The sequence below is a fragment of the Salarias fasciatus genome, chromosome 5 (genome assembly GCF_902148845.1).
Source record: "Salarias fasciatus chromosome 5, fSalaFa1.1, whole genome shotgun sequence".
Lineage (NCBI taxonomy): Eukaryota > Metazoa > Chordata > Actinopteri > Blenniiformes > Blenniidae > Salarias > Salarias fasciatus.
Window position 1 is genome coordinate 11,845,859 of NC_043749.1, and position 16,334 is coordinate 11,862,192.

Here is a 16,334-nt window from a genome sequence, read left to right on the forward strand (position 1 = left end):
TAGACGCTTCGTGACAAGTGATTTGGATTTTGATGGGTTTTTTTTTTTTTTTTTTTCCACGCTGGTTTCTTTCACCTGTTTTTTTTCTCTCTCGGACTCATCAGCTGGAGCCCTTTTTTGTCAGCCTTGTTTGATGTTCCGTTTGATATGAACGGCGATCTGACGGCAGGATAAATCAAATCAAACGCACTCGAAGCCCTGAATGGATGTTTTTTGGGAAGAAGATGAAGGTATGGGTTTGAGAAAAAAAAAGAAAAAAAAAAGCCACGGCTCATTCTGTAGTAAGGTGGCTTCATCCAGCCGGGATTAATTCTAGTCCGAGTCAAGAAATGGATCAAGTGAATGTATTGACTGTTGCATAATTCTCGACTGAAATCTCAGGCTGAGACATCTACTCTGGATGTAAATGTCCTCTCATATTAGTGTGTGTGTGTGTGTGTGTGTGTGTGTGTGTGTGTGTGTGTGTGAGTCTACCTGTCAGATTCGTACAGAATCGATGAGTTTCGGAAGAAAAGTGAAGCACAGAGAGGGAAGGATTATGAATGAATAAGTGGTGAAGAGCAGTAGTAGCAGTGGACATAGGAGAGGATTAATGGAGGCATTAGAAAAACAGTCTAGACTTGTTTCACCACTGGGTCAGATCAGTGAATACATTTTGGAAATATTAAATCCACACCATGGCTTCAGAGGGCAGCCGGGCTTCCTGTCAAGCCTGGTAGCAGCCAGGCGAGGTGCTAATCCAGCGTCTGTGTTTGATTTGAACCTCATCTGTTATTTTTTTGTTATTTTATCCTTCTCCCTTGTTCTAGTTTGCCATGACTGAGGTGTGCAGGTCTGCTGAGGTCAGAGATCAGGAGCCGCTGCGCTGAGGTCCGCCGTCCCAATGAGCACCGCGGCCAACCCGCAGAAACGCACCACCTACCTCATTTCCCTCACTCTGGTGAAGGTTGAGGCCGTGCCAGCCGATGTAGCCGAGAACCAGACGGAGGCTCTTCCAGAGGGGGAAGGGTGCCCCGAGAAGCAGGAGGAGAAGGAGGAGCTTCGCGTCACCCCCGAAAAGGAGGAAGGACCTGTGTGTGTGGAGGTGGTGGGGAAGGAGAGCCCGCAAGCGGAGGAGGAAGTGGAACAGGTGCAGACCAAGTATGGCAGCCCCGGTGAAAGCAGAGGGAAGCCTGAGAGGAGGGAGGCCTTCCAAAAAGACGCTCTACCGGGTGGAAAAAGCAAAGATGCTTCTTTTGTGCAGGCGCCGATTAGGCAAATGGTCAAAGTGTACGGAGGGCCGACCTCCGAGGGGACTGTGCGCCGAGAGGGCCCTCGCTCGGAGGCCTCGCGGCCAAAGACGGAGCTCTACCGCGAGCCGCCGGTGCTCTTCCTGAAGGGCGAAAATGGGGCCGATTTGAACAGTCGCTCGCGGTGCAGCCTCCCGTTCTCCGTCCCACCGCAGATGAGCCAGCGGCCCGAGGTCCTGATGCGGTCCCACACGGGAGCCAACGCCGCGTGCTGGAGGGAGCTCCGGGAGGCCAGCGCCAGCCTGTACCACTCCGCCAAGACTCTGGACCGAAGGGACAACCGCATCGGGGACCAGTCCCCGCTGATGGCAGCTACAACTCTGGGGCCTTACAGAGCGTCCTGGGCCGACAGCGACGGCCGGGGCACGCTGATCCGGCCCGGGCCTCCCATGAGCGGAGGGTTTTCGGGCATCATGAACCGGGAGAGCCCTCAGGGCGAGAGGTTTAAGGCCGTCTCCGTTTCCTTACCCGCCCCTCCCGTCGCCGACGCGTCCAGGCCTCAGAGGAAAGGCACGAGTCGCACCCTGGACAACAGCGACCTGCACTGCCTCTCCGAGGACCTGAAGAAGGGGAAGGAGGGTCCGGGAGGGACCATGCAGCGAGCTCCTCCCAGGGACCGCAAGATGCTCAAGTTCATCAGTGGAATTTTTACCAAAAGTACACCTGTGCCCCCCAGCGTCAGCACGCCGCCCCACCTCTACCCGGCTATGGAGCGGGGCTCCAGTGAGGAGGAAGGTAAACTCACACATTTGTTCTCTTCTTCTGCAGAGACAACACAATGAGGGTCTGAAGTCGCAGCGAGCTGCACACACGTCGCAAAATACGCCAGACTAACTGTATCTGATGGAAAACTGCTTTCCATTACAAAAGTGGCAGAATTTATTGGCGTATCTGTTGCTATGCTTCACCAGTCAGTGCTCCCTCGGGTTATTAAATTAAGCGTTTAAGAAGATCATTTTGTCAAATGTGATTAAAGAGGATCGGGTATTTATTCCCAGGCATTTACATTGCCCTTTCTGGAGTTGTGTGGACCTAAAACAGAAAATAATCAACTCCCACTTATTTCCAGTCTAACGTGCTGATAATGTATTAATTTACTATAACATTTAATTCATTTTGGGTCATTTCCATAAACTACACACAGTTAAGATATTCACTTAATGAGAAGACGAAAATGTATTTCTCTCTCAAAGCAAAATGGGTTTTGTTGCATTGGTTGTAGTTTGAAAGTAGTTGTTCTTCTGTGTGGTTTGATGAAAAAAAAAAAATGCAAATTTTAAGCAGGACGTGGTAAGAAAGAAACAGCATGTTCTCGTATGTGGCATAAATTAATAACCTAAGGAGTCGAAGGTGGAAAATCACCAGAGAGTTTTTTTCTTTGAGAGATAGGGTGAAGAAGTACTACTTTTATATTATTCTCTCAGGTTCTCAGTGTATCTGAAGCAACAGTTGTGAAGGCTTAATAATAGCAGCAAAAACAAAACAAAACAAAAAAACCCCCAATGTATTCTGAGGGTGCAATAACAATCAGATGTGATGAAATGCTGCTTCTTGGAAGGGTAAGGCGGATTAGAGCAGAGAGAAATTTCTCTGATGTTCTTCCATCAAGAGCTGCAGAAAGGCAAAACAAAGCAAGACATGCCTGATTAGCATAGGTTTGATTCAGTCTTTCAGGTTAAGCTACATGTTTATGATAAAATATCCAGCGTTTATTGCACAACTCAGTCAACTATTAGCGAAAAAGAGATGACAAATAGCAGAAAAAAAAAAAAAAACCCTGTTATTTGTGGACAAACTATGAACAATTCAGATGATCAGTCACTACCTGAAGGCATTTTTTTTAACTACAAATACCAAACAATCACTGTTTCAGGCATATCAGTTGTTTTTTTGGTTTATTTTGAAATGTTAATGAACAAGAAACTGATGTCTTTCATGTAACCAGAGATAGAGTTTGTACATCCAGATTTTTCTGGGCCATTTAAAACCAGATAGAGAAGAGATTTCCTCCATCCAGCCCTGTTAAATTAATAAGTTGTTGCAGTGGATTAAAAATATAGCAAACTTACCGGCACGAGAGCTCAGTTATGAGCAGATATTTCACGGTATTTTCATTGAGGACAATGTTTTCAAATCTAGAACAAATTGTTCTTCATCATGAGGCCATGCTAAAGCTTGACTGCAGAGTCCGACGGGGATGCTGCTGTGTGTGAAAAGGCGGTGATCTCTCATCTCTCTCTTCTTTCTCCGCCGCGCTCCATGATTTGGATCCCTGTTTGGAGGAATTCCCCAAACTGTCGCACTACAACAAACATAAAATGAGTCGGGTCTCGTCAAAAAAGCCACTTCATGACTAATTCAGGCTCCTTCTCTTTGAAATAAAGGAGGCGGCACAACTTTGTCAAATTTTAATCGTCATTATATTCTAAAGAAAATCATCTTTGACACACAGTGTAGGATCGGAGTGAGCTCTGAATAATTTGTCAGGAGTAAGTGGGACATGAATAATTAAGGTTGGGGATACACAGGGCTGTGTTCATCGGCGGAGTGAAGGGAGCGGGAACCTGCTACTTCCTGCTCTGTGCATAGAGTTAATCAGCCTTCGAATGGAGCCTATTCATTTCTCAGTGTTATATTGTGTGTAAGTGTTTGTGAGCAGCATATTCAACGCAGCCTGCAATTACAGCTCATAGTGCCGGCGTTCCGATGACGGAGAAGCGTTAACGATCAAATTTTGTGGCAGAAAATATTGGTAAGCAAGCGACATAACGCCACAAACAGGCGGCGGCGTTATTTGGGTGTCGTGTTTGCACAGGTGGACGCCGTGTGTCGCCGCCTCGCTCACACGTCGCTGTATCCATGAGAGACCATTTATTGTATAGAGACCCGGGCTGGAGGCTTCTGGAAAATGGAGTTGCCATGGCAACAGCAAGCCGTGAGAGATGCTATTTGGTCTGCGGTGTGACGCTCTTGATGGAGGGGAGCGTGTGGGCGTGGGGAATGCCCAAAGATGGGTCTGAGGGAGAGTTGAGGGGGTTTAAAGTTAGAATCCGCGTCCCCGGAGATCCAGGTCGACACCGCTCCGGCTCCGCCCAGCGCAGCATGACCTGACAGCTTCTGCCTCTGTGTGTGTGTGTGTGTGAGGGTGTGTGTGTGTGCGAGCGGCAACAGTATCTGTGTCACTGTCTCTCTGGTGATACGGTCTCTACGTCCATGTACATCTGTACACACTCGCACCGTGTAACCCACTCCCATGCATATTAATGGAGAGAGACACGCACCAAAGGCGTACGTTATTTTTTGAGGATCGCAGATTATCGAATGCTGGGAATCATTCCTTAAAAGAGATGCTCTCTTTTTCATTTAAAATGTTTAACCTTATTTTTGCAACAGTGGTGAAAATATGTCTCATTCCCCTCGTCTCACTGTCCTGGCCCTTAATAAAGATGAAACCAGGGAATTTTGTCATATTTTACTCTCAGAAAAAGAATCATTACGGCTGAGTTTAGAGCCAAAGACATGCGATTTATATTTTTTTGTCAAGTTTGGGGAAAAAAAAAACACCTCAGTTGAATTAGAGCATGAGCTGCAGAGCAGTCGGAGTAATAATAATGAGAATAATATTAATAATGCAGTTTAACAGTTCTCGTGGTACTGTAACTCCCATGCTAAGAATCTAACCGACCTTGCTGTCTGTGGCTCTGTTAAAGTGATTTATCCTCTCTGCAAAATCTTATTTAAGTTCATTAGCATCAAGCCCGGTGTGGTAGACACTCTCTGCACTGGGAACTGAAACAGACATGATGATCATGGTTACCCAACGAAGTTAAAATATTCTCCCATCGTCACACTGCCATTCATCATCCTGGCACTATACATCATGACATTTTTCTCCATCCGGGCTCTGCAAAGTCAGAACGTCAACAGAAATGCAGCATTTTTTTTTGTTTTAACATACAATTACATAAATTGTAATTAAATGAAAAGGAAGATTTGGGAAAAAATCAAATTTTTGCCAGGAGCTCCTTTGTTTTCATTTGTTTAAATTAAAGCATTTTTCTGTAGAGAGCTGTTAGCTAATAGGCACTTAGCTACAGTAAAGCTTGGCTGTAATTTAAAGGCCATAAAGAAGTGACAGAAGAATTAGTATGCAAGGATCTGCGAGGCTGACATCTGCCTTGACTTCACAAAGGGGAAAAAAAGCTGTTCTCTAACAAGATGAGTCACTTCAATTAATGCCTATCATTTCTCAAAGAGCCATTTCTTCTCTATCTGATACAAATAATGTTTCACATTAGTGATCCAAACCTCTCTGTGGATAATTCACATCTCATCTTCATCACTGCGTTGGGTTTCAGTTTGCAGCCTTGAAGATTTAAGTTTTTTTTTTTTTTCTTTTTTCACAAGAACAATTACCAGTGCCGTAACTCGGCTGGTCCCTCGTGCAGTTTTCCCCGTTTAGAGGATTATTCCAGAAGCTATAAAGTCTGATGACACACACTGGTGCTCTGGCGCCGCTTCAAACAATGACATGTAATCCCACAAAAATAATCCAGAAAAAAGAAAAGCTGGCTTCTGTACAGGTATGATCCAAGGCTCCTTTGCTGGTTATGAAAAGCTATTTTTTTTTTTTTTATTTTAGGTTGCTTGCCGCTCTGATGCAAATCGTCGTCTTTCAGGAGTCACTTGAAGCAGGTTTCATCTCCATGATGCTGCGAGCGCCCGGTGGCTCAGTCTGTCTTGTTCCAGTTGACACCAACTCCTATAAAATTCATGAAATGAGGGAAGCTTGCACAGGGAACAGGGAAATGAATTATCTCACCACAGCTGGATGAATCCATCTTTTTTCTTTTTCCCCCCTTCCTTTTTTTGCTTCCAGTCTTCAAGGCTGAATAAAAGCGTTGTTAAGATGGATTTTCACAGGAAAACCACAATGAGCGGCGAAAAAGGAAGTGATGGGCTTGACAATGTTAGGGTAAACTAAATATATCTAACACGCTCTCTAACTCGTGTAGGCTCGAACATTTGTACGCCTGATTGAATTTTTGTGGTGGTGGCGCCCGGGGGGGGGGGGCTGCGGCGTCCCTGAATCTCTGGGCTCGGACGGTCAGACGCTTCTCGCTGTGCTGAGTCCACAGGCAGTCGAGCCAAACTCGGATGGCGGTCGGCGATACTTCTTTTAGACATTTGAGACCGAGTTTTTTCTTTTAAGTTTGGCCAACATTGCAGGAGAAGTTAGCTCTTTGTTAGACGTCTCCTGCTCTCTGAGATTTGGGTCTGCGCTCGCAGCTTAAAGCTTCCTGTAACAAGCTGAGTCATCTTAATAAAGGTTTATGTTTTGTTTTTCACTAGAGGGAAGACATCTTTGTTTCTCAATTTTAACATGACAGACATTTTTTTTTTTAAATTGTTAAACTGTCAGATCAGCGATGTGTTGGAATACTAAAAGGGGAAATGGGGAAGCTTTCCAGATCTCATCCTTAAAGAGCGTTTCCTCCATCGCTCTCTTCATAGGCCTGTCAAACGATCGGCAGCAGTGCCAGAAGGTCCAATCCAGCTCTCAGGATGACTTGCCAAGTTTAAAAACTACAACAAAAAAAAAGACATTAGCTTAATTTTTCAAGCAAAGTAGCAGCTAGGTTAATAGTATTTAGTGGAGATCGCACCGTTTTGTAGAGACATTGCGGCACAGAGACCTGAGCCCAGAGTCCAAGTGGTGCGACAGTGGGAATATTGTTAACGGCCTCATCCAAAGGCTCTCATTAAACATTTGCCACTGTCACATCAACTGATTGCGTATCTGTGCCTCCTCTGTTTTTACTTTCCGTCAAGAAACAGTTTCCTTTCCTGTGTTTTCCCCTTCAGCTGCGTGCACCAGCAGTCAGGAGTGGACCATGAGCCAGCCGGTCCAGGAGCTTCACCTGGTGAGCACCTTTATTTTATCAGGAAATCCCACCGAGATTACAAATTGCTTTTACAAGTGAGGCCCGGCCGAGGTAGCAACCTTACAAAACCAAGATCTCTTTAAATTCTGCAGATAATTCACCAAAGAACATTAAAACAAAACAGAAAGACAAGGACAGTGGCCTCTCTTGTATTTGTTATAATACTTTTAAAAAACAATGAATACATGTGAATATTTCATCTTTAGCAGATCATTTCATGACTTGAGGAAGCTGTTTGTTCTGAACCACGCAGAGGTGTGGGGAATGTAGCTACTGGAGCTGACACAGAGAAAATGTGCTGAGATATTCTCAGACGTCCCCCAGCATTTCTTCAAGTTTCAACATGTCTCCGTGTTATTGTCTCAAAAAATGTTTCGTGACTTCCAGCAAGCAAATCGTAGTAAATCTGCCGCTGAGTAAGAAACAATGCGCTCAAATGTCAAACGTGGGGAGACATGACTCATCGAATCCCGTCTCTTTCAGAGTGGAGGACGCCGCTTTATCGCCATGGCAACCCGAGAGCAGACTTTGTGACTAAACGAGTGTCTCCTCGTGTCTGTTTCTGTGATTCAGGGCGTTCTGGGAGGTCTGTGCAGTGGAAAGTCCGCTCTGGTTCACAGACACCTGACGGGGAGTTACCTGCCACTGGAGAACGCAGAGGGTCAGTTTATCTCCTCCTCCTCTTCTACACTTGCACGGACGTGAATTATTATCCGGCAGTCTTAATTCAGACGATTGAGGATTTTTTTTTTTTCCACTAATAATAATGTCGTCCGTCTCCTCCAGGACGGCAGTACATCAAGGAGGTCCTGGTTGACGGGCAGAGCCACCTGCTGCTGATCAGAGAGGAAACCGAACTCCCCGGAGCTCAGGTGGGTTTTGTCTCGCGGACGTTCAGCCGGTTCTCCAGCAGCGTCCCGACGGCCGCTCTCCTCCCTCCTCCTCAGTTTGCGGCCTGGGTGGACGCCGTCATTCTGGTCTTCAGCCTGGAGAATGAGTCCAGCTTCCAAGAGGTTTACAAAATCTACCACCAGCTCGCCATCCACCGGCCCATCACCGAGATCCCCTTCGTCGTGGTCGGCACTCAGGGTGAGAGTCTGACGCTCGGTGCGCGTTTCCGATTCCATGTTTGCTGAGCGAAGCTCCTCCTGCACTTGTGCTGTTTGTGTTTCCTCAGATAAGATCAGCAGCACCAACCCCAGAGTAATAGACGACGCCCGGGCCAGACAGCTCTGCTCGGACGTGCGGCGCTGCACTTACTATGAGACCTGCGCAACGTACGGCCTCAATGTCAACAGGGTCTTCACTGACGGTGAGCGAGCTTTCACAGCTGCAGTACATGACGGGTGAATTATTTAAAGTGATAAAACACAAATGTCTGAAAAGGAAACCTAATGCTTTTGACAGATTTTTACATTTGAACTTTCTTTGAGTTTATCTGAAAGCCTGTTACACAAAATCCATCCAACACAATGAAACACAAAGAGCTTTTTTGTTGTGCAATTGCATTTTTTTGGTGAAGTTTTCATCACTTCCATCTCTCATTAATGTCTAATCTTTGTGCTTTATCCCGCAGCTGCTCAGAAGATCATGGCAGCCAAGAAACAAGCTGCTCTTTTGGCCACCTGTAAATCCCTCCCCAACTCCCCGAGCCACTCCGGCGGCTCCACGCCGGTGTCCGGCATCTTTCCAGGACAGGTGAAGCTCCCACAGTCTTGTTCCTGATCAGCTCTCTGTCTGTTTCTAAAGGCAGCGCATGTGCATTGCGTCACCCCGGCTGATCTGATCCTCCTCCTCGTTTCATCCCTCCTCTCCTCTCCTCTCCGCCGCCGCGGCTCTTTTCTCTCATCAGGCGAGTAACGGGGGTCAGAGCAGCGATTACTCCTCATCACTTCCCTCCACTCCCGTCATCAGTCATAAAGAGATCGGCAGGACGGCGAGAGGGGAGAAGCAGGACAGTGGCACACCCGGGTCGGTCCGCAGTGTCCGGCGACGCACATCGAGATTTGCGGTAATTGCGACACTGCAAGGTCTAAGTGTGCCTTCACACCATTTGTTTTCATACTGTTCTTCTCTTTTTTAACAGAAACCCCACAATTTTTAAGGTCAGATGTTAATTAGAGATTGTGAGAACCTTGACAGAGACAATGAAAGACGCCAAACTCCAGTCCTCAATAGTCATTGTGTAACTTTGAAAAATGTTGTTTCAAATTTTTCTAGATTGAAGTATATTTTCCATTGGTCACATTTGATTCAGAATATAGAGCGTAGTTGTTGTTCATTAAGCAGGTTTTTACTTTGCAGAATATCCGTCTGCTTTGTCTGTTGTCAGAATCTGTCTGGGTTAACAGAAACAGTCAAGCTGTTGCTAAAAAACAAAACAAAATCAGACTTACACTCTGACTTATAAGTAGAATTTTGCCACAAGACAGTGATGTGGAGCCTCCTTTTCTGAATATATGCGTTTCTTGCCCCGGTGCAGTCATCACTCTCTCCTCTTCCCCTCAGGGCCGGAGAGGCAGCGACTCAAACCGAAGGAGTGCAGACTACAAGGGTGATTTGGGCAGCGGACGCTCCATCCCCATTAAACAGGTAGGGACGAGATTTTACCCGATGCACAGACGTGACAGGATGTATTTGGCGAACCATCGACAGACGATTCGTCGCCGGCTTTCTCTCGAGGACCGATGAAGAGACGTTATCTCCCATATCGGCCCGATGAATCGGCGGTGGGCGTCTTTTTGGCAGCCAGGAGTCATTACGCTGCCGAAAACGTGTGAAAGCGAGCACACACCAGACACCGGCAGTAAATTCTCACTCTCGGGTTTTGTCACCTCCACCAGGGCATCTTGCTGAAGCGCAGCGGCAACTCGCTCAACAAAGAGTGGAAGAAGAAGTATGTCACCCTGTCCAACGACGGCATACTGTCCTACCACTCCAGCGTCAACGTGAGTCAGCGCGCGAAGCGTTCACGCCCGCTCAGGAACGCCGCTGGCGGCACGGGCTGATGTCTCTCTCTGCAGGACTACATGCTGAACGCGCCGGGGAAGGAGATGGACCTGCTGCGAGTGACGGTGAAGGTGCCGGGGAAGCGGCCGCCTCGTGCCGTACCCGCCTGCGGACCTCCAGCGGGGCTCAACGGGCGGGCCAAAGACGCGCCAGGATCCGAGGGTGAAGGACAAAAAAAAAAAAAAAAAAAAAAGTTTTCTGCATTTGTAAACTTGAAACAGGCAAAAAAGAAAAAAAAAAAAAAGAAGAAGAAAAAAATAAGAGCATCGTTTTTTATCTTTTAGTTTAAAAAGCTTCTTACATAGAAATGTCAACGTACAGACATGTACCTGTGAAGAGGCTGTCATCGCTTCAGCTGCCGAGGTTTTTTTTTTTTTGCTCAGCGGTAACAGTTGGTGGCCGCTCTGTCATCTGGTAGGAAAATCCTGATTTGAAATGTCGACTGTTGTTCTTATATATGAAATTCTGATGTAGCTTTGAATCAGGTGAAGTGAAAAAACCTGCAGGCTGTTTTTTTAAACGTAAAAAAACAATCATTTCTAAAGTTTGTTTACCCCCTGTTGGATTTAAAGACGATTTTGAAGGTGGAGGTCAAGTCTGTGTGAGAAAACTTATAGCAGTGTAATAGAAAACCTCTGCAGGTTTTTTTTTTAAGCATTAAAAGACAGTGTGAAATAAATTTCCATTTCCATTTATGCTCAAATAGCTGTTCAAAATTTCATAAATGTCCCTCCAGACATGTTTTGATGGATGGAAATGATCTTAAAATCATCGAAGTCCACTCTATCCCACTCAATTAAAATTCAGATTATGTGCAATTACATTTCATTTCGGAGTCTTAGCTCCTGCTTAGGGACTCATGGATATTCAGTGAACCAAAACTTAAAAATCGGAACATTTTTGATTCACTTTTGGTTTTTAAACTTTTTTTTTTTTTTTTTTTTACAGTGTCCTTGTTTTTCACAAACGGCGCCAATGAGATTGATTATGTGGTTATCATTTTCAGTTCTTCTTTAAAGCCTTCCTGCTTTGGAAGTGGTATAATGCTGCAGCTGAAATGTGCAAAACACAATTTTTAATGTTGCTGTACATTTAACAAGCGAGGGTGCAGATCATTTTGAAACGATTAATTTTACATGTGGCACTTTTAAATGCCTTTATTTATTTATTGTTGATCATGCAAACTGATGCTCAGATATTGGTGGTTCGTCTCTGTAGCTCCTATGGGTGCGAGCGGCCTCCTGCAGGTGGAGGAGATGGAGGGACTGGGCGGCGCGCTGTTCCTGAGGGGCGGCAGGGGGCCGCAGGGGCGTCCGTCAGCTCTCCCTAATCACGCTCAGAGTGTGGGTGAGTACAGGAGGGATTCTTTTCTTGTATTCAGCTAAAACAAAGAAACTTGTGAGTTAGTGAAGATGTGCTTTCCCGGCCTCTGTTTCTAGACTCTGCAGTCGAAGGAGTGTCGAGCTCCTCCTCCACGAAAGACGTCGGCTCTTCCTCCCCAGTGACTGATCGGAAGAAACATCGCAGGAAGAAGAGCATGAACCAGAAAGGAGACGCTGCCATTGGCCAAGCAGACGGTGAATTAAAAAAAAAAATCCAAACTAACTATAAGATGCTTTTATAATCTTTGTTCAGCATTCCCGTAATGATAAATACAATTATTGTTAAACTCTTTTTAACATCATATTGCTTGTCTGAAAAAAATAATCTGAGCTTTCAGTTGAAGAGTTTTTAAAGCTTCTAATGCAGTATTTATGATCTTCATTCTCTTCTGTCTTTGTCCCGCCTCTGGGGTTTCTTCCTGCAGCCAAGCGCAAAATGTGGAAACTAAAGAGCTTTGGTAGCTTAAGAAACGTAAGCAAGACAGGTAATGCTGCTTTTTTCAATCCATACCTAACCCTAACCCCTAGTTCAAAAAATAAAAAAAGAAAGGACAATCTACCTCTCAAAGCTTTCCACTTGACCAGCGGGTTGAAAATCCGACCGGTTCAAAACGGCCCGTTTCACATCTCTGCTCGTGTCTCCCTGCATCAGACGAGGATAACTTTGACTTCCTGATCGTGTCGAGCACCGGCCAGACGTGGCACTTTGAAGCCCAGAGCGTGGAGGAGAGGGACTCCTGGGTCCAGGCCATCGAGAGCCAGATCCTGGCCAGCCTGCAGCTGTGCGAGAGCAGCAAAAACAAGGCAAGAGACAACAGAAGCTTTCTGAGTCATCCTCCGCACACCGAGCGCTCCTTTTTTCACAAAGCGCAATTTCACGTACAGTCACCGGCGAGTGGAGCAACATAAGCATGTCTGCACTTTCCCTGAAAGCAAAAACAGGCTCTATTTTCGCTCTGACAAACAATGAGTGAAACAAAACAAGCACATATTTTTATCCTCACCTTTTTGATGTGTGTGAAGCCTCCCGTGAAGCCGCTTTAATGATTGTTCACATCCACAGCTGCTTTTCCACGCTGAGATCTGGGACCCGCTCTGATCGCATCAGTAATAAAGGCAGTGAAAACAGAGCTCTTGTCATGGGGAGCGAGTTCGCCGGTGTCTAATTTATTGTGACAATTTACCCTGTTTCTCACAGACGCGCAAGAACAGCCAGAGCGAGGCAGTCGCTCTGCAGGCCATCCGGAACGCAAAGGGCAACAACTTCTGTGTCGACTGCGACGCGCCGAGTGAGTAAAGCCCTGCGGTTGATCCAATAGATCCTCGTGCTGGATGAATTTTTCCGTCCTATTTTCAAATTATTTCACTGGTTTCATAATAAGTCGTCTCCGTGCTGTGTGGCTGAGGCTTAAGAGGACGACCGGATTGTGAAGATGGAGGAGCTTCAGCAACATTTTAAAAAGAGAATCACATGACTGAGGACTTTTCTGAAGCGAAATGTAACCCTAAAACTACATGTTGACCCCAGGTCCAGTTACTGAAACACCCAAAGTTCCTGCAGCTTTATCAGGCAAGGCAGGTTTATTCAAGGCAAGGCAATTCACAGTGCTTCGCAAGGAAATAAAGGGAATGCATTGAACCAAGGCGATTAAAAAAGACATAAAAAAGAGATTATATAAAGCAAAAACTTTATGAAGAGAAAATTCACAAAAGAAGTAAAATCTATTGTTACGTGGAGCAAATACAAGGTCACTCCGAACAGGATCGGCCAGAGTTTATGGTGCAGATTTAGGCATGAATTGCTTGATGTTAATTCAGGAAACAGAATAAATATTATTGTTTGAATGCAAATTTCTCATTTTGAAGGTGAATAATTTGAAATTCGCGCACAAGGGAAAACTCTCCGAACAGAGTGAGTGTGCCACTCGTCTGAAATAAGCTTTTTGAGTCTTAACCCGTCCGGACAGCGTCAAATCGTTATTTATACAAATGGTGCAAAGACAACTGAAAAAAAGAGGAGAACGTTATCATACACTTTGTTTTTCTGCCTGTTTAATGATTTCATTATTGATATTTCAGATGACTTGATGCTACTTTTGCAGTCTTCTCATCATTAAAGTAAAAACATAATCCAAAGCTCTTTCACATCCTGGCCTGAGTCATTATTTAAATTCTATACTGGATTTTAGTTTTAATGCAGTTCTTGGACCTTGTTTGTGATTATGAATCCCACACAAAAAAAGCCCCAAAGCAGCTGCTTTATTGTTATAAAGGAAATTACAAGGTAAATGAGCCAATTATGAAGGCCTTGCGAATATCTTCACTTGTCTGAGTGTTTCCACGTAACGCATACTAATAAATCTTTGTTTTTTTGGACATTTACCCACCAAAGAGAAATTATTATGTTGAGTACGGTTTAAACCTTGGCACACAGCGAAGGATCTGGCTTCCAGGGTCTAATATTACTTTGTACGCCGGCCGCTGATTGGACAGCCGAGCACATGCTTCAGAACTCGTCCAAAGTGGATCTCACTTTCAGAAACGTGCACGTGACCGTCTGAAATGGTTGAAATCCTTATTGCAGATCCGACCTGGGCCAGTCTGAACCTGGGGGCGCTCATCTGTATCGAGTGTTCGGGCATCCACAGGAACCTGGGGACCCACCTGTCGAGGGTGCGCTCCCTGGCCCTGGACGACCTGCCCCGGGAGCTCACCCTGGTCCTCAGCGCCATCGGAAACCACATGGTGAACAGTATCTGGGAGGCGCGCACCATGGGCCACCGCAAACCAGCGCCGGACGCCTCACGGTAAAGACTCCTGAGAGTATTCCTCATGTGTCTGAGTGAAGAGCGACCGTCTTCACGACTCACCCTCCCTGCTTCTGCCGCTCGTCCAGGGAGGAGCGGGAGTCGTGGATACGGGCCAAGTACGAGCTGAAGCTGTTCGTGGCGCCGCTGCCTCCTCCCACCCCGAGCGAGGGTCCGGACCTCACTCTGTCCGGCCGCCTCCTGCTGGCGGTGATGGAGCACAACCTCCCCAAGCTGCTGCTCCTTCTGGCCCACTGCACCAAGGAGGACATCAACGCCCCCCTCAGCCTGGCGCTCTCCTCCAGGTCGCTGCTGGCGCTGCGGCTGCCCGCCTCCGCCCTGCACGCCGCCTGCCAGCAGGCCGACGTGGTGATGACGCAGCTGCTCGTCTGGGTGAGCCGCTCCTCACGTGCGTTCCGATCCTTTTCACCAGAAAAACAGCACTGAATTGTTTCTGCCGTCAAGGCGGAGAATCGACAAGGCGTGAAGTGACTCAACCTGTCGTAATCTTCAGCGGGGTCACGGAGAGTCGCGCTCACGCGGCACGGCGGTGACCTCTGAGTAATTAATCGCCCAGAGAACAGAAGTTGTGCAAACAGCCGAGTCAGCAGACGTCGTCCGAAGGTGTTCTGTCTTTGCGAAGGACGAACCTTGATGAGATCATTTTAAGGAGAGCTTTAAAACCTTTTTTTTAAAGAATTGATGGACCTACTCATTTTTTTTTCCTTCAGCTGAATGATGAAGTACAAAAGAGAAATTGCTTTAAAACCTAACTTCTGTATGCAGTAATCACACGCTCTCATCTCTGTCCGCAGTACGGCTGTGACGTTCGGTACCGAGACGCTCACGGCCAGACGGCGCTGGCTCTGGCTCACGCCGCCGGCAGCCAGGAGTGCGTCGACATCCTGCTTCAGCACGGCTGCCCCAACGAACTGCCCCCGCCCGTCGCCACCACGGTCGGCTTCGCGGCGGCCACGACGTCCGCTTTCCCCGCCGCCATGGCGCCCAGTCTGACTGTCGCCACCACGCTCAAGATCACGCACAAGAGCGGCGGCACCAGCTTGACTTACAGCACCTCCAGGAGGGCTGTGTCTTAAATGAAACATGGTGTAGTACTGTGAGCTCGAGTGTGTGTGTGTGTGTGTGTGTGTGTGTGTGTGTGTGTGTGTGTGAGTGTGTGTGAGCTTGTGGCTTTACCCTCATACTGCCCTGGATAGAGAAAACGTAGCGTCAGACTCATAGAGCCATATTGGCTTTTGAAGGCGGGTGTGTGAGTTTGTCAAAAAAAAAAAAATACTGAAAGTGATTCAACCAAAACATGAAGAGAAGATTTTCTGTCTGCGCTTTTCACGCGATGGTGAACGATGAGACACGTGACAGCCGAATGCCTCTGCACTGAGATTAAATAAGAATGTAATGAAGTGTTTCGGGGGGGCGGGGCGGTTTGTCCCGGGGAGGGGGGAGATGTTACAGTTGTAATATTTCGTTACTAGATGGAGCATCTTTAAAGAATCGGATATCATTTCCTGTTGGGCGCGTTGTAACCTGAAGTGAGCAACAGTTCTGTAACAACATCCAGCTCTCCTGTTGCCATAGTGACCAGTCTAGTCTACAGGTGACACACACACACTTTGCTATCTCCATCCTAGAAATTGTTTGGTTCCTCCAGATTTCTTACATAGTCTAAAAAAAAAAAAAAAAAAAGAGTATTAGCTGAATTTCTGCCTCTAAATGAACCAGCCTGCGTTTTTCTCAGTGTAGGCTCGGATCTGCTGTAGCCTTTTTATCCTGGAATGGAAAAATCGATGTAAAGTTAACACTGAACCAGAAAGAAAGTAAAGATAAATGATTCCTTAAGAATTACAGGGGAGTCAAATATTGACTCACTAAATGATCATGACA

At 46.4% G+C, this 16,334-nt stretch overlaps 1 protein-coding gene across 1 annotated transcript; it reads left to right on the forward strand.

Moving 5' to 3' along the window:
- The first annotated feature begins 75 nt into the window (after window positions 1-75).
- LOC115388399 (arf-GAP with GTPase, ANK repeat and PH domain-containing protein 1-like) lies at window positions 76-15,825 on the forward strand. The gene is made up of 21 exons (XM_030091524.1): window positions 76-230; window positions 810-2,024; window positions 7,155-7,213; window positions 7,808-7,895; window positions 8,021-8,106; window positions 8,182-8,323; window positions 8,412-8,546; window positions 8,811-8,932; window positions 9,087-9,245; window positions 9,743-9,826; window positions 10,078-10,182; window positions 10,258-10,405; window positions 11,462-11,590; window positions 11,683-11,820; window positions 12,051-12,110; window positions 12,278-12,429; window positions 12,824-12,914; window positions 14,210-14,432; window positions 14,522-14,825; window positions 15,248-15,543; window positions 15,595-15,825. The coding sequence occupies exons 2-20, from the start codon at window positions 884-886 to the stop codon at window positions 15,527-15,529; spliced, it is 3,648 nt and encodes a 1,215-aa protein (XP_029947384.1). The 5' UTR covers window positions 76-230; window positions 810-883; the 3' UTR covers window positions 15,530-15,543; window positions 15,595-15,825.
- The last annotated feature ends 509 nt before the right edge of the window (window positions 15,826-16,334 follow it).

Excerpts from the sequence above, each read along its gene's own strand:
- LOC115388399 (XM_030091524.1), top strand. The coding sequence starts at position 884 with ATGAGCACCGCGGCCAACCCGCAGAAACGCACCACCTACCTCATTTCC. Across the intron at positions 8,324-8,411 it reads CGTCGTGGTCGGCACTCAGG|ATAAGATCAGCAGCACCAAC; the intron begins GTGAGAGTCTGA and ends GTGTTTCCTCAG. Across the intron at positions 10,406-11,461 it reads AGACGCGCCAGGATCCGAGG|CTCCTATGGGTGCGAGCGGC; the intron begins GTGAAGGACAAA and ends TCGTCTCTGTAG.